General features: G+C 41.3%; 1 protein-coding gene across 7 annotated transcripts in view; it reads left to right on the forward strand.

The window, feature by feature from the left end:
• The window catches only part of mctp1a (multiple C2 domains, transmembrane 1a), a 143,255-nt gene that overhangs the window by 55,059 nt on the left and 69,788 nt on the right, over positions 1 to 18,408 (forward strand). For 5 of the 7 annotated variants that reach the window (XM_034595301.1, XM_034595293.1, XM_034595297.1 and 2 more), the window contains exons 3-6: positions 12,662 to 12,804; positions 12,920 to 12,999; positions 15,565 to 15,676; positions 17,652 to 17,690. In XM_034595301.1, coding sequence (XP_034451192.1) covers positions 12,662 to 12,804; positions 12,920 to 12,999; positions 15,565 to 15,676; positions 17,652 to 17,690 — 374 coding nt within the window. The remainder of the gene's footprint in view (positions 1 to 12,661; positions 12,805 to 12,919; positions 13,000 to 15,564; positions 15,677 to 17,651; positions 17,691 to 18,408) is intronic. The other 2 variants (XM_034595294.1, XM_034595298.1) reach the window with 1 other exon arrangement.

The raw sequence follows: 18,408 nt of genomic DNA on the forward strand, positions 1-18,408 counted from the left end.
GATGGACAAAATATAAACAGTGAATATGTTGGAGCAGGAGTGATAGATACTTGGTTATTTCAAACCACATAAGCCATCTCTGAGTAACTTATTTTTTTTCCTTGTTCTGGTCAAGTCAATCCTACCTGTCAAAAGACGTGTTTTGAATGTCCCTTTATCCTACATGGGTAAGACCCTGTTGTGCCCCCAGGTGACCAACCCTGTCTAAGCTGTCACGTATGATGAACTCCCTATGATGAGTGGAAGCTCGGCAGCTTTGTAGGTGACCTAAGGTGAAAACACTCTCACTCTGTCTCTACCCTAACTTCCCTGTGGGTGAGGTACCACAAAGGGAATTGTCGTCCAAGACCTGACATGACTTCATCCCATCCCATCTTGCAAAACCACCGTGGGTTTGTGTGGGTGTCAGAGGATGTAGAGGATATTTATCTTGATCATTTCATGTCTTTTATCTTGGGGTTTTTTCACGCAGGTCTTTGCAGGCTCTGAAACTCTGAGGAGTCTCCTGATGCCCATTTCGGAACCATTCCTGCAGCTCTTCACTTCTTGGTTTGCATGTAATGAATAATAATTAAGCAAATACACCAGGTGCTAGTTGTAAAATAGTGTTCACTGGACTGAATCTTAGCCATAGTTCAGTGTTACATGAATGCAGCATGTCTGAGCTGTATATTCTAATTTCAAATGTTTATTATATCTTACAAAAGTCTATTAATCATAATCAAAATTGCAATCATTAATCATGATTGTCTGTTAAATGATAACTTTCTCTTTAGCTTCTAATGCCATCGTGTTATAAATGTACAACATCTCTACTGTACAGATAAACTTCTGACTCTTTTTACTGAATCGATGTGGTGGAGGTAAAAATATGATCTGTATGAAGTAGATGAACATGGAAACACTGGTGAATTTCAGACCATGTTACTATTACTACTATATCTCATCTTGTTTTTTGTATTTATCTGAGGTAGCTTGAAAAAGGATTTAAAACATAATGCAACTGTATTGTATGTTTTGGGTGTATCCTATCATTAGTGCTTCGTCACGCGCTGTTTACGGCCTCTTCCTCCCTCATCCTCTTTCACCTGCTGACGGTTGTTTCTCTTCAGTTCCTCTCATGATGTGCTGCGTTTCTCTCTCGTTGCATATGTTATTGCTCTTGTTTTTATTTTAATGTTGCCAATCGAAATATCCCTGATTTTGTTGTGGAGCCACAATATCTTTTTAGAGCCTCTATGAAATGAGCCTTTCAGACTTTGGTTTGTTACATCTGAGTCAAATAGATGACAACATCGATGTACTTGTCTAAGTGGCCTTAATAGACTCAAGACAACAATTTGGACCCAGACTTATTGTATATATGATATGTAATTGTTATGTAATCTGCCTATAAATAGCCCAACCGCTTCCTGGTTCCACTGATTCCTAATTCATCCCTCTGAGACTAACTAATTTGCATGGGCTGGCACATTTTGTGATCATTATAGTGTGTGTGTGTTTTCCTATACTTATCTTTGTGAGGACCAAGCATAGATCCTACAGAGTTAGGACATTTTTGGAAAGTGAGGACATTTTGATCGGTGCTCACTTTTTCAAAGGGCTGTTTGAGGGTTAAGACGTGGTTTAGGGTTAGAATTAAGTTTAGGTCAGGGTTGGGGTTAGGCATTTAGTTTGGATGGTTAAGGTTACGGTAAGGGGCTAGGGAATGAGTGTCCTCACTAAGATGGAAGTACAAACGTATGTGTGTGTATTTGGAATAGTGTTAGTGTTGAGGTTTACAGTGATCACATGTCAGTGCAGCTAAAATCAGTGAGGCTTCAGTAAGCCTAATTTTCTCCACGCACAACAGTTTCTTAAAAAGTTATTAAGTGAGAGGCAGAGCTTGACACCACTGGCTTCATCTTGTCTCATTTTATTTCAAGTCCCCTTCGCCGTTTTCTCACCTCCCGTGTTTTTCTCCCACATGCTGTGCAGTTGTCTGCTTTATTTTTATCTTCATTCACTACTCGGCTGTATCAAACATGAGATGATGCTGTTATGGTATCTCACGCTTTGCCTTGTAATTACAGTGGGATGATGTTGCACATTAGTAAAGGTTCCTTTGGGGTAAATGTCAGCGGAAAACTGGAAAGTAAACCCCCTGCAGCATAAAGCGGCGAGAGCCAGTGTGCGATTGTGGGTAATTGTAATGAGGCGGGCTCTTAACCCATCTGTCAGCGTCCCATGATGGAGCTTCTTGTTTTCGCAGCCTTACCCAATACGTGCTCTTGAGCAGATTGCATTCTGGGTAATAAGAAACCCCAGAGCTGCAACCATCCGTCAGTCCTGACACAGGACATAGACCTCGGACTTGCACACACACAGTCTACTCGCACAGTGCGTACAATCCGAGCGTATGGCTGTTAAAGGTTGGCAGCTTGAACATGACTGAGGGGTTTATGGGCAGCTTTACTACGTTTTCCCCGTCTTCTGTTCTCTTATCTCATGACAAGCCTCAGTGAGCCTCCTCCACGTCTTTCTCAATAAGAGATTTTGACAGGCAATACGTTGGCCACCTCTGAATAGACCGTCCTGCACTGTATATCAGTTATGATGGGAGTCCCACGAGGAAGCACAAATGCTTTTATCACGATTATAGTAACTTAACTGTCATCCCTCCCCACACACGGAGCAGAGCAAGAGAAGAGACAACTCGTTATGTTAAATGCAGATGTCGAACTCAAGCGTTTGATAAACGAGTGCAATTTAGCAGTCGCCAGCGATGGCCAGAGCACTAGCAACCCTCCTGCTGTTAATGGGACCAAAAGAAGAAACCGGAGATCTTTAGTCTTCAATGCTAAGGGTTTAAGAGTTCTTATCCTCGGATTAACTATTTGTAATCGCATTATTGTATCACAATGGCCCAAATAGGACCCAAAAGCACGACTTGACAGGATGACAGGTATGTGAAAAAGGCTTTACTGGTTCAAGGCAGGGTGAGTTACATAAAATGCATTCCAAGTAATCAGGCAGAGGTATCCAAAATCCATTTGGGCATACTTAGGAGAAAACTTGACGTAGCACAAGGGCACACACTGAGAGGTAATGCTGGAACGCTGACTCATAGGGAACAGGCGATCTGGCACAGAGGGAGGGGAGCACGGGGTTTAAATACACACGTTTATAATGTGTGATAAAACCCATATTTTAGCCAAATAAGCTGATGGCTGAGTATTTCCACCTGAGCACTACACCTATGTCAGTCTGGGGGAAAACAAGTGATTCAGACAGCCATGGGTCTGTGAAGAAGCCAATTCTGTCAACTTGTGGGTGGGACTAAGTAGCTGGAAAGGGTGCTTGACCTGCAGGTGAGCTGTGAGGGTGGGGTGATGGGGACCAGGGGCGCGGTCATATTAGCACATTCATACATCCGATTGAGGAAATTATTTATTATTATATATATTAAAACATTTGAAAATGCAATCTTAGAGATGTAAAGACGAGTTTTCGGAAGAGTTATAAGCCGCTTGGGTGTAATATGAATATTTTTCAAACCTTTGCCCATGCAAAGTGCAGCAGAGATGATTAGCTCCTCTCTGAAGCTTAAGGTCGATCCATTTCTTGAAGGTAATGTTTTCTCTGCAGAGCCGACATGTTTTCAGGAAAGGTGCCACACCTCTGCTATTCACTGGGAGAAATCCTCTTAGTAAATATGTCTGCTACTGGACAGTAAGTATTAGGGCCTTTAACTTTAAGGGGAAAAAATTCTGAGATTTGAAGAATCAAGTCATAGTTTTTGGCAATGTGTTATTTTAGGATGGGAATTATCAAAAGATCACCGTGTTGCCTGTATTTAATTTAGGAATATGAAGCATCTTGCTAAGTTATACTTTAGTATTCACAAATAATGTCTACTTAATCTTTTGGCTCATCAGCACCACATTATCATAAGTATCAGGACATTGAAATAGTACTGTCTATTTCAAGACAGATATGCACAGACTTGGAGGAGGAATTGTTTGGTAGTTGTTCGACGGTAAAGTTATCGTGCGTAACATTATAAATCATATTTAAAGGGGTTTCATTGTTTGTAAAGAAACAGTGAGATTGATGATCAAGATTTTGGATCCAGACATAGTGGAACTCCAACTAGCAAAGGTTCTACTTGCTGCAATATTACGGCTCTATTATTATTTCATAATGTTAGCACCTTATTTTTGTAATCTTACAACATTGTTTTATAATTTTTTTCATTATGGCCCAAATAGTTTTCTGACAAGTCATCTATCATAGTATAATCTCACTGTTCAGCTCATTGTGAATGCAGGCGTAATCAAACAATGGTATCAGATGTATTAGCAGACTGAACACAGGTAGTAAAGCAGGGAGCAGTGTGTTGTAGTGCAGTCGCAGAATGTGAAGATCCTGGTTTGTGATACACAGTACTGGTGACTGACAGTGTTGCTAACACACTGTGAAAGATGTGTCACTTCTGCTGTAATATGTGGAGCCATTTCCAACCAATGCACGAACAACATCTTGTGTTGCTGTACATTTATGGGTTGCAGTATATAAACTGTGTGGTGTCTGATATTATGTACACAAACTGTATATTCTGTTATTTTCTATGGAGTTTCCCCAGATAAAATCCACTGCAATTTATTGTGTTTGAAAACTAAACAACTGGGTTATTTAGCAGAAAGTTCATATTGACATTATGCATTATTGATGGTTTCATTATTGACGGGCTGTCAGCAGGTGGGTCTGTCATCCATATTCATTTCATGTGGATACCCAAAATGTTATCAGCAGGTGTCGGAGCTAAAAAGCTTTACTTCAGTTCAAGTCATATTTTTCCACATTTCACCATCAAAACCCACAGTTTTGTGTGTAATGTCCAGTTGGATTCAGTGTGTCGAGCTGGTTCTGCTATTCTCTCCTCAGAACATTGCCATACCATGACATGATTTACAACCGTACTCAATTGTAATATCCAAAGCAGTGAGATAATAAGTCTGATACTTTATTTTTAGAACTGTCCTCTGTAGACACGTAATTACCTCCTGATATATTATCAGTGAATAATTCAGGACCATTTGTCTGCCCTGTACAGACACAGAGAGCCGTATTGATCATGAATGAGTAACAACTATCTACAGATTTATGGTGAAAATGAGAGAAGCGGGCTACTTTACAAATTGCTGTGAAGCCATGTGAAGGGAAATGGCTTTTTATTTTATAAATTTGCTGCTAATCACAACCTCCTCTCACCCTCCGTCATCTTCACCCTGCAGCAGCAACAAGCACCTTTCATTATCTTGTTAAAAAGACTTGACCATGACAGTGCGTCAAGTGGTGTTGTGTGACTGTGTTTTTAACAAGTCTGAACTTGACCTTAGCCTCATATTATTCCAATTGACTGCAGAAGTCTCCTCTGCACAGAATACACATCCAACAACAGTCTGCCCTGCTTCTACTGTCTCAGATGGATAGAAGTAATCTGTGGTTTTGGAAGATGTTGTTTTTCAGAGGTCAGGGTCATATGTTTGACTTAACTCTCGTGAGTTCTGTCTGTTTTAATTAATCTCTATAAACAGGTTCTGCATACAGTGAAAATGCAGAGTCTGTAGGCGAGGGACAAGATTTTGGGACAGGAAACCTTCTGGTGTCCGCTTCCAGTTTGACCAATCCGGTTTGAGCAGGCTTTGGTTGCCCACAGGGAAACGGTGTTCATATGCAGATAGCTGTTGATAGAGATTAGTCAAAATGTCATCAGGACCTAAAACATCTTTTGTTTTGCAAGTAGGAACGTTCGATGTGGACACTTCAGTAAACTGCACAGTGAACAGAAGTCTTTTATCCACTGTTTACACCAGAGGCCCCAAAATATTGGCTGCAGCCCCTCACGACAATTTACTAGACAACAGTCTGGCCTCAAATGTGTCACTAAACATATAAATGTCATTGGACCTCTATTTGTCTGCACTAGTGTCTGCCTACAGCAGTATAGTGGTAATAAAAAGTGAGCGAGCACTGTATATTTCTCAGTGGAATGACCACTTGTGTGTCTGTGTGTGTGTGTGTGTGTTTGTTTGTGTCTGTGTGCATTTGCCCTCCTCCTTTATGTACAAAATGAATACATCCTCATCAGTGCTCAGAGGTTTGTTTGAAGCCCAACGATCATCCCAGCGATGCACTGGCGTTTAAATGAATTCATTATGAAATCATTAGATTAATGTCAGCTCACCCCATAATGACTGTTACATCACGGCTTCAACTCACGTCTTCCTCAAGCTTTAATGGACTTGTAGTTAACTCGCCTGTGGGCTATTTGTAAAACCCTCTATAGGTTTTTAAGTGCAGATGTTCTTGAACAGTGACTGTTTGGCCTTAAAAAAAAAAAGGACATTTTAATATCTCACAAAAAACAAACAAAACAAAAAACTGTTAAGACTAGAATAGCACTCAGCGAGCGCATTCTTCTGCCAAGGCCCAACAGTCCCCTTATGATTATTAAAATCCACTCAGTCCTGATTTTTATTGGTTCTGCAAAAAATGCACACTAAATATTATTCATTAATATCACTCCCCTAAACATGTAGTGAAATCAAGGAAAATGTTGCACTGTCTAACTCACAACGTTAAAGAAAGTGAATCAGATTTTCTGGATCTGCTAAAAATGTATTGGATTCTTTCCTGACCCTCTTCGCATCCTTCCACCAAGAAGAGAATCCCACATACATACTACACCACTATATATTTATAATATATTCTCTGTAATTTGTCAGGTGCTGGTAATTTAATAATGCCAAATAATATGTCATATAGTTATTACTGTCACTGTACATCTGTACATTCATATTACCTGCTCCGTCCGTTACATTTGTCCTGCATCCAGAAAGCAACACAACCGAACAGCGTGGGTTTTCAATACTAGATGCTCCATCATTTTTGCAATGACGCTGATTTCGCAGATCTCATTTTCATTTTACCCCCAAGGCAAATTGCCTCTTGATGCGTGAGCAGGCTGCCGGATGATACGGTGAGAATATGTCGATGCCATAACTTTCTTTAAGTACCTGTGGCAGAAAAGAAATGAACTGTAAGTTAGCGTGTTGAGGCATAATAATGCAATTTGAGTCAGAGAGCTGGAGGAGAGTGGAAGAAAACAAAAGGGAAATTGGTGAGATGAGGAAAGAAAGGATGTTGTTGCATGAAGGCGAAACGGATGGAGGAGAAAGTAATAAGAGCAGCAGAAGAACTTGAGTCTTCAAACCAAATTTGGCAGATTGGATTTAGTCCAGGGCAAAGAAACAAAAGCTACTACTGAAAGAAAAAGACTGTCGGAACATAAATCAATACGTAGAGTAGGGGTGACTTTTACTCATCTCCAATGAGTAAACAGTGAGTATGGACACACTGCCTCCCAGTGGTAATGGGATGATTTCAAACAGAGGAGTCCACACATTAGCACATGCTTCAACAAAATAGGATTATGCATAGAGCTGGTGTGGAGAAACTGGATATGTATCAACATTTGCTACTATATTATGTCAAACTCTGTCTTTATCTGTCTAATACTAATTCCAGAAATTAGAAGTCTGTGGTTTGTATATCTCAAGAGCCACTCGTTTTATTGGCTTCACACTTGGCATGTGTATTGATAAGGATCCACAGAAGTCAATAACATTTGAATTAAAAGGCGACCAGCGATTTGTAGCCGAGGGTCAAGCGTCACTGAACTTTGAACAAGCAGGCGAACAGCTCCTTGTGCAGCAGTGGTGGTGCAGCCTCAGGGTTCTGTCCCCCAGCCGATCCAACAGACATGTTTAGAATCAGTACTGCACTTGTATATATTAATAGGCTGTGATTCTCTAATGCTGGACCTTCTACTGTTAGCTTTTCTCCTTTACCTGCACTAATGTCGTTTGAATCTTTTGTTCATCATTTCAAATCATTGTGCACAATCACAGGAGGTGTCTCAGCAGCACACATTACACATGTGTAATAAAATGCATGTATGTTCAGACATGTATACCTTACATGTGAAAATGCATACTGTCACTACCCACATGTACAAGACGCTGACATAATGAGAAGGAACTGTACCTTTACATTAAGTGAATGAGGAATTAGTTCTAGAATAAAAGTAAGAAAGGGTTGGTGATGGTTTTATCTTGATGGCATGTTGACTGTGAGAATGATGCGTTGACCGCAGAGTGAATTCTTTTTTAATTACAGTCATAGATTCACCCTCTAAACTCACTGGAGGGGGAATGACCCCAGATTGTATTTGCATTTTAGTGAAACAAAGCACAGGAGGCCACTTTTGTAATATTTGACCATACTCATTTGAACTATGATTGAAGAGTTTGACCTACGGTGGGCAAATTGTGTTTCTTCACCTATCCCAATTTAAAAGGTTTGCTGAAATGCTAACACTGTATTTTGTCAGTGTTTGCCCTTGTATTGAATGACCATCTAAAAGGGGATAGTAGGATTTATGAGCAGTGACTTGTGTTTACTTTTGGTCTAAGGCTTGTGCTTATAAGCTTACTGTTGCTCTCTCAGGTGTCTGGCAGGGCTGCCTGGTTTACTGGCAGACAGACACAATGAGCAGTGTTTTTATGGCCGCTGCCCATTAGGTGTTCAGAGGAGATAAATGTGTGGTGGATTATGTTTTCAGCTGCCTGTCAGGAAGACAGAGAGCAGCTATCAAAAGTGTATCAGGGGCTTTTAGCTCCTGTGTGCCACGCCTGAGGCTAATTCACCTGCTGAGTGCGCCACTGGCTCCTCCAATAACCCTTTATTTTCTGCTCTCAGCTACTGTTACGCTATTCAGGGGTCTGATTCCATGTTGAAAATTAATAGATTGACACCTTTCTATGAACCACTCAGTGTCTCATTGTGTTTTTGGTAACTTCTCCTCATTTACTTGTTCACCCTTGGACACTGGGGGTCATATTTATGTCTTTTATATAAAACTTCAAGGAAATCCTGCCACAGAAAAGCCACTGTTACAGGGTTAACTGCAATGGTATCCTGTACCCTGTAACTATATGTGACTTTATTAGGTTGCTGGTTCAATCCCCGGTTCCTCCAGTCTGCATTCTGAAGTGGGCTGTATGTGGGCGCTATGTAAATCCAGTCCAATTCCTTAAAAGTCACCTTGGGTGTCTGATGTTTGACCATTTAAAACATGTTTGGTTAAAAGGCTACATGATGATTGTTTGTATTATATTGTAGTGGAAACATGGCTGTTTTCTGGCCTGGCTGGTTTGGGGTGTTCTGACCTACAAGCTGTTAAACCTCTGAAAGCTGAGCACTGAATTCCCTCAAGGTGAACACAGAAACTCTGTGATTTTATAACATTACAGGCATTCACTTTTTGTGAATGGGTTTTACTCTGCACGTATCTGCATTAATCAATAGTGGAAAGAGAAAATCACTTTTAACTTTCAATGGCTGCAGCTGCACCTACTTACCTCTGCCAGTTCATCAGTGGGTGACACCCAGTCTCCCCCTGACCTCGCTCTTCCATTTCACAGCCTTCTGCCCACAAGGTGGATAAACATCTAGGGTCTGCTAATCCATCAAACCCACTGTGGCCTCAACTGGTTGTAGGCACTCAGGTCAACCATTATTTATTCTTTTAAGCTTATTGATCTCTCCACCCACCCGCCCTCACATGGGACATGCAGTCACTTTCTCTCTTTTATGGACTACGCCCAACTGATGGAAGACTTAAATATAATTGATAGAAATGTCAAACATGGCTGTTGATTTCCAAGAAAGCCCCTCAGTCAACTCCTCTGTGCTTTCCCCACGCTGACTCATATTCAGCCGCTCACCCACTAACAGCAGCGACCTTTTTCCATTTCATACTTTCTAGCCCGTTTGTGTTTATGGCACCATAAAGCTGGCACTGTGGGATGCACCAGCGAGTCTGAGCCAGTGATGTGTGTCTGGGGAATATCGACCCGGTGGAATAGAGAGAGAGAGAGAGAAAGAGAGATGGATTAACAGAGTTGCTGCAGTTTCAGGGATCGGTGGCTTTTTGCCTCCAGGATGCAGCGAGGGGCGATTTGTCTCCTTGTTCCTAAAGTATCATCTCGTGTTCTTGGCATCGTGTTTTTATGTTTGAATTTGCAGAATCCTGTCTCGCCTTATGTCTTTGCTGTTTCTTATTCGACAGTAATACCATCACTAGACACTAGTTCTACACCAGTTGAGTCCTTTCTCCTCCTTTTTTTTTCTCGCCCTGTCATCCGGTCCCTTTGCTGCAGCTGTCCTGCAGTGATATGTCAAGGGCGACAGTGTGTACAGCGAGTGTGTGTGTGTGTGTGTGTGTGTGTGTCTCTCGTTGCTCTGCTGGTGTGTCTGTGTGTGTGTGTGTGTGTGTGTGGGGGGGGGGGGAATACCCTGAGGTTGTTTAAATTAAGACATTTACCCAGCAGACCAGTGTTAGTGCATAATTTGCTGTGCTCACATTAAAGCTGGGAATCACGTCATCAATTTTTACTCGGACCCAAACCGAGTATATTTCTGTTTAATGTTGTGGATACTTTGCAGTTCCCATTTCTTCTAATAATGAAACAAGCCTCGTCCTGCCTCTAATAAGCATCAGTGAAGTCGTTATGAGAGAGTCTGCTATTTCATGTTCTTCTCTAGCTAATGACAGAGCAACACTATCTTGAACGGATGAGACATGAGCAAACACAGAGCTCAGCCTTTCATCATGGAGCGTCCTCGCTGTCCGTCTTGTGTTGGGAGTGTTGACGTGTGTAGCTGTGTCGACAATAAATTCCCCCTTTGCTGCTAATTAGAAAAACAGGGCAGATTAACATATTAATGGTGTTTGTAAAATACCAAATACAATAAATGATACTGTTTCATGTATTTTGTATTCACTCAAATGTCTGGTTTATTATATAGATACACCCCCCACGACCCTTAAAGGATAAGTTGTACAGATAATGGATGGATGGATGTAGATTCTGGCAGAAAAGGACAAATCACTGTGACATTTAAACTGTGTGAGAGAGTGAGGAATATTTGATAACAGGATTACCTTCCCTATCTGTGATTTGCTTTGTAATCACTTTGGTCACAGAGGATGATAGTATGACTCTGATTTTTAGACAAGAACAGCACAAACAAACAGATCAGTCTAGAGGACGTGGGACAGACGAGGGGCATTATTGTTTGTTACCGTGCAGCCTTTTAGTTGTGTCAGATCTGGCAGTTTAGCAGGTAATCTTCACCGGTTGTCAGACTTTTTCTCCACATGTTACCATTGTTTAAATGTATAAGCCTGTCGCATGTCACTGTCCCAGTGTCAGTGCTGGAGACATGAGCTGAGACCAGTGATGCACAAATCTATCGCCATTATATTAGGATCTGATATTTCTGTCTTTCATTCTTATATTGGAGAATAAATCATTAATTTTGACGCACAGTGAATAATGTTGGATTCTCCTTTATTATTTCATCACCTGAGATTTTTGTGGAAAAGCATGTATATTAAATTAAAACAAACAAAAGATGGATACTGATTACTTGGATGTCAGTTACCGTCAAACCATTTTTAAGATTAAAAGTTTTGAATCATTCAGGTGTTTTATTGCCTTCGAACTGTAGTCAGAGTTTAAAACAAGTTGTGGACTTGAACAACCAGCCATGTATAGCAAATGTGAAAATCACATTTACAACTTGTTTGGAAGTTGCTTTTATTGTAAATAGCATTATATACACCATGTAACATTTTTATTAACATAATATTTTATAGATTTTTATCATCTGCATTTACTTTGTGTTTGTGTACTTCCTTGTACTGTAGAAATATTCAACGCTTTTATTCGATGCCTTTTTTGCCAGTGCACTGTGTACAACAAAATGAAGTGTGCCAGTGGTACAAATATTAACATGACTCCCAGATAAGTAGACACATTAAAGTCTGATTATTAACTTTCAAAACAAAGAACAGTATAAAAGGGTATTAAAGCAGATTAATACATGTCCCCAGTTATATCGCCCCAAATATGCTAAAAGATTTATTAAGGCAAGAAATATTTGTAAGCATTGACACCCAATGTATGTTTATTTATACATATACAATGTATACATAAATGCTGTATTAATTTATTCTGCCAACATGTGTGGCTACAAAAATGAAATGTGAATCAATAGCGCCACCTATTGGTCAAATAGAGGCAGTGCATGAAACATGACAGATTCAACATTAAATATTGGTGATCATATGACCTACAACAGAACACGAGTCACATGACAAACCTTGTTACACTAATAGAGGTTATAACAAAACAACGGCATGGTGTAAAAAATACGTACAAGTTGTGGATTTGTGTTCTACATCTCAAGACATAGAATATGTATTATTTTTTCAAACTGTTTTTTTGGGGCAGCTTTTCCTCACTCTTGTTGAGGGTTAAGAACAGAGGATGTCACACCTTGTTAAGCCCTATGGGACAAATTGTGATTTGTGAATATGGGCTATACAAATAATTTTGATTGATTGATTAATGTGACTAGTAACACCAGTATTTTACCTGCTGTTTCATACAAAAATGGCTGCTGTGAAAATAGTCTATTATTGTGTTGAAGTCCTCTTAATCGTATTATTTACAAGTATCTCTGTGTTGACTCTCGTTCCCTGTAGGGACCAGTGACCCGTATGTGAAGTTCAAGATTGCAGGGAAGGAGGTGTTCAGGAGTAAAACCATCCACAAGAACCTGAACCCGGTGTGGGACGAGCGAGTGACCCTGCATGTGGAAACCCTGAAGGACCCGCTCTATGTCAAGGTAAGTGTTGAGCTTCATCCTGCTGTTATATTGACTACCACATGCAAAAAGTCACATTTTGTAGAACTGTGTTGAGGGGCCTCTGATTACTGTTGTGTTTATTGTCTCCTTGTAGGTTTTTGACTATGACTTTGGATTCCAGGATGATTTCATGGGCTCAGCGTATCTCCACCTGGAGTCACTGGAACATCAGAGGTCTCTTTCTCTACTTTAACTTCTTTTTTTATTGCTGCTGCTTTACTTTACACGGACATATTACACATCCTCATTTCCCTGCAGTTTAACTTCTCCTGTACTCTCCACTGATTGTATTGAACACACTGGTAACTACATTCCCTCAGTAATAAGCATGTTCAGAGATGCTCATGTTTCAATAGACAACAAATATTGAGGTTAATGGTTGGAAGGAAATTCAGTCTTGACCCGTCTCCAAGGATCCCACCTTGCTTTGCTCGATTCATTTTGACCAAATATAGTCTGTTGCCTCCCTCTAGTGGCAGTCTTTGGTAGCTCACCTCAAACCCCATAAAATATAACAGGACTATACTGAGGTTTGGTTGTGCAAAGAAAAAAGAAAGATGAACTTAATTACACTGGCTGATCACACCTCTAGTCAGGTGAAAGTTGGGTTATAAGCAGTAGTCTGTTCTCACCACATACATTTTGAGTTGTCATGATAGGAAAAAACACTGATGATATGAATAATGGCTCTAATCTACTCAAGTGAGCCATGAGTTTGACACAGAGAGTCAACATGCACAACAGACCCTGTGCACTGCAGACATTTTGGATTTTCATAGCAGGAAAACCACAAGTGTAAGTGATATCATTAGAAAACAAGTGTATTCTAGTTGAATGAGACAGTTCCAGGGCTCTGGTATTTTGGATGCTGGCTCGATCCTTTTCTCACATGTGCTACCTCTATGAAAATTGAAGTGTCTCTCATTATAAAAGTTGACGGCCTTACTTAAACTGACTTGTTGTTATTTAACCTGTACTCTCTTTTTAGTGTCACATATCAAAATGTGATAAGTGATGACTTAAAGGTTCAGTACGTAAGATTTAGGTGAAAGGGATCTATTGGCAGAAATTGAAAGCAAATGAAAGTGACAACAGGTGCAATGGAAACACACAAGCAAGACACTCCCCACAAAGGAAATGGTTTTGCATGTGGTGTTCTCTCCTTATCTTTCATGACTGGTTCTTCTCTAGTTTTCTGTTCTGCTAGTGTCCTTGTCACTACTGGTAGCATGAGGCCCAATCAGGTTGCACAGGTAGTCCAGCTCCTCCAGGAAGGCACATCCATACGTGCGGTCGCAAGAAGGTTTGCTGTGTCTCCCAGCACAGTCTCAAGAGCATGGAGGAGATACCAGGAGACTGGCTGTTACACGAGGAGGGTTGAACAGAGCTGCAGGGCATCAACCCAGCAGCAGGACCAGCATGTTCTCCTCTGTGCGAGGAGGGACAGGAGCAGCACTGCCAGAAACCCAACAAACTGTCAGGAACAGACTCCATGAGGGTCGCATGAGGGTCCGGCGACCTCTAGTGGGACCTGTGCTCACAGCCCAGAACCGTGCTGCTTGATTGGTATTCGCCAGAGAACACCAGAATTGGCAGGTTCGCTACTGGCGCCTTGTTCTCTTCACAGATGAGAGCAGATTCACACTGAGCACATGTGACAGGTGTGAAAGAGTCTGTAGACGCTGTGGTGAACGTTATGCTGCTGTAACATCATCCAGCATGACCCCTTTGTTGGTGGGTCAGTGATGGTCTGGGGAGACATATCCTTGGAGGGTCACACAGATCTCCATGTCACAGCCAACGCTACCCTGACTGCTGTTAGACACTGGGATGAAAACCTCAGAGCGATTGTCAGACCTTAGGCTGGTGCAGTGAGCCCTGGGTTCCTCCTGGTGCAGGACAATGCCCGACCTAATGTGGCCAGAGTGTGTTAAAAGTTCCTGGATGACGAAAGCTTTGAAGCCATTGACGGGCCCTCACCTTCCCCTGACCTAAATCCACTTAAGCACCTATGGGACGTTACATATCGGTGCATCCGACACCACAAAGTACTGCCACAGACTGTCCAGGAGCTCACTGATGCCCTGATCCAGGTCTAGGAGCAGGTCCCCCAGGACACCATCCACTGAACATGCCCAACTTCTGATCCTGCAGCTTAGACTGAGTCACATTATGAGTTGTCGTGATGAAATTCACGCAAGTTGGATCAGCCTGTGATTTACATTTTTTACTTGGATTTCCTTTGCGGTTTTGAGTCCAGCCCTCAATGGGTTGATGATTTTGGTTTCCATTGACCGTTGTTACATAATTTTGTTCTCACCAAATTATACAATGTAGATCAGTAAAGATTTTCAATTTGAATAATTCATTCATCTGGTTTATGTATGGATTATGACTTCAAACTGAATTGTCAATAGCAGGTCAAAACCCTCACATATTTCCCAATATGCATAATTCAAGATTGTTAGCAAGGTGGGACGCTTGAAAACAATAAGACTGGCATTTAGAAGGGGGAGGGGAAGAAGCAGAATGGAGCAGTCAGAGGGGCGGCTCATCTCCCTGCTCCACATCCATCTTGTCAGACTGGTACTGATTAAAAATGTGAATCGACTTTATGTTCAGATGGATCGGGTGTATGTGTGTGAAACATGCATTTATTAATATACACATGTGGAATCCCTACATTGTAAGCACATGCATGTAGAGTTAGTGAACATGGTTTGCTGTGTTTCCCTGCAGGACCCAGGATGTGACGCTGGACCTGAAGGACCCACAGTACCCTGAACACAACCTGGGCATCCTGGATCTTTCTGTCACTCTGTCACCGAAGGAGGGAGACATCAGGGAGGCTGTAAGAAAACTGTGAACTATTGGTCAGATTATTATTATGCACAAACTACATTTCCTTCTCATTCAGGGGAACGATTCTTTTCCGATCTTACATATCCCCCAGTTTACATCACGCTATGATATGTCTCGTATACTGAAGGCGAATAATATAAATGCTGAAGGAACTACATGAAGTTTTAAGTAGGGAACCACTCAAATCAGTACAATAAGTTTGATCATAATGAAACTTCCTACTCCAGTTCAGTGAAGTGTGTCTCCGTACATCAGAAGCTCCGGCAGGCTGATGAACTGGAGTGTGCTGGCTCCAGTCAGCCTCAGTTTCTGGAAACTCTCCAACTCAGCAAATGCATGGGCATAAACACAAGTGTAATTAACATGTTCAGTGGAAAAGTTTCGTGTTCAAAGAGCACCGGATTCTCTTTCTTAATTATGTTGGCTCGTGCCTCTGCGGACATGCTCGATGTTTCAGAGTTGCATTTATTTCTGTTCAATTATTTGTTTGGTTAATTGGACCCCTGCATGCTCGATCCGGAACAAGGCAGAGTCATGGGGGAAATATTTTATTCCTTTTGATCTGATGTCTTAATTCTGGTGCTTATTTAGTACTGTAGTTCAGAGAGTCCACATTTGACAGAACAAATAAACTCTATTTAGGTTAAGCATCATTTTGGATTTCTCCAACTGTGAAGAAAATTAGTACAAGGTTATACCAGTGCATTAGTCATGGCTCTCTCTGTTGCCATCTACTGGTATGGAAGAGAAAAGGAAAATATACTTTACTTAACTCTATATTTGAATCAATCCTTTATCAAATTACTAATAATCATTTGAGTTATTATGCAGAATCTAGTGTTTCTGTATGTGGTGATCAGTTTCATGTACTGAGTGTTTTCAAGTTCATGCGATGTGCACATGTTAATCCTCATATATAGATTTGAAACCTGTGCACTGATGATTATATTCACAGAAATAAGACACTTTTAACCACAAAAATAAATTGACGCCAAACTTTGAAACATGCAAAAAGACCTTAAGCTATTTCTAGGACCTGTCAATAATCCTCACTCTTATGCTTTGTCAGTATAAGAAAAGTTCTTCCTTAAGTTCAACTGTTGTCAAGGTGATTCTCCATAACTGGACCAAAACAGTAAAGTCAAGTCAGGAGGTGGATCAGTTGCAGTCTCTGTTTGAGTGTGTACATTGTGTGATTATAATGTATAAGGGGCACAAACAGCAGCTATTGCGTATACATACCAAAGACTGTATTTATAGATGGACGACATGACGGCTCCCCAAAAGTGAAGCCATATGATCTTGATCGGCTTGCTGCATTATGGGTTATTAACCCTCCTTCCTCTGTGTTAGTGGATGGGACATGAACCAAACTAAAAAGTCAAAGTACACGTCAGATAATTATTTCTCAAAGAAAGTTCCGGCCATTTTAAGTCGTTCTTCTCACCCAGATCTATGTCCCAGTGCTCATATTCCCAGTAAGTTTGGATTTAGTTATTTTAGTTTGTTGGGATGACGTCATGATTGACAGCTGAGACTGACTCGTGATTGGTCGAGCATGTGTATTGGCTGGACCTCACTGCTGCGGCTCCATCCCCTGATCACCACTGCACAGACTTGGGCTCCGCATGACGTCATCCCGGGATATTTTGGCTTCAAACCTGGACAGTGGGAGGAGGTGAAGATGTGTCGTCCATCTTTATATACAGTCTATGATACAGCGTGTGTGCATACGCCAACACTTCAGACCATATGACAAGTACAAGCACTTCTCATACTCTCCCTGCTTATACCTAACATGCATGACTGACGACTGCCCCCCCTCTCCTTATCTAACCCCCCCCCTGCACCAGACCAAGGCTAACATGACCATCATACACCCCCATGCCCTTTAACTTCTGATCCTGCAGCTTTAAGGGGGAGACATTGGGGGGCGCTCTGTAACCGCTTTGTCTCATTTACAGACCATGCTTTTGAGAAGGAACTGGAAACGATCTAGTAAGGTAAACTAAAACAGCATGTAACCCCACCCACAACCCTCCAACTGTGATGTAACCTCACTACCAACCACACCTCACCTCTCCTGCACTCTTCACTGGTGTCCTGGTACTTGAATGGAACCTCTCCCCCCCCCCCCCTCTCTCTTCCTCCCCCTCCTCCCCTTCCCTCCCACAGTGGTATTAGACCTTTTTTCTTTTCTCGATCAGTTCTTTCGTTCTCATCGTCACCAGTTTATTTTCCACAAGCTGCAATACACCGCCTGTGTTTTACATCAGCTGAGGGGATGTAAACCCTTTTGTTGGGATGCGAGTGCAATTAAAGGGGAACCATGTGTCATAGGTCATGTAAATATACCCAAAGGTTTGGAAGTAACATGATCTAAATACTACCATTGTTATGAGAAATGTATTTTCTACTTTTTTAATTGTCCTCATTAACATTGTATTCTTAAATTGAAGAAAAAAGTGATAATCATTAATTTTAGAGCTTTACTATGCATCATTTTTCACATACTCCCAAAAAAACAGCCGTCACAAACTTTAGCTATTTACAGTGAAGTCAGATATTAATAAGAGGATCCATTGGCTTCATAATGAATTCATCTCGCAGGTAAAATAATCTAGTGAGCTTTGTGCTTTTGCTGAGCCTGAGCTCCAAGTACGACATGTCCATGCTTCTCCCACCTTCGACCTGCACTGTGTATTGCAGCTACCGTGTGAG

Source organism: Hippoglossus hippoglossus, chromosome 9 (assembly GCF_009819705.1).
Source record: "Hippoglossus hippoglossus isolate fHipHip1 chromosome 9, fHipHip1.pri, whole genome shotgun sequence".
NCBI lineage: Eukaryota > Metazoa > Chordata > Actinopteri > Pleuronectiformes > Pleuronectidae > Hippoglossus > Hippoglossus hippoglossus.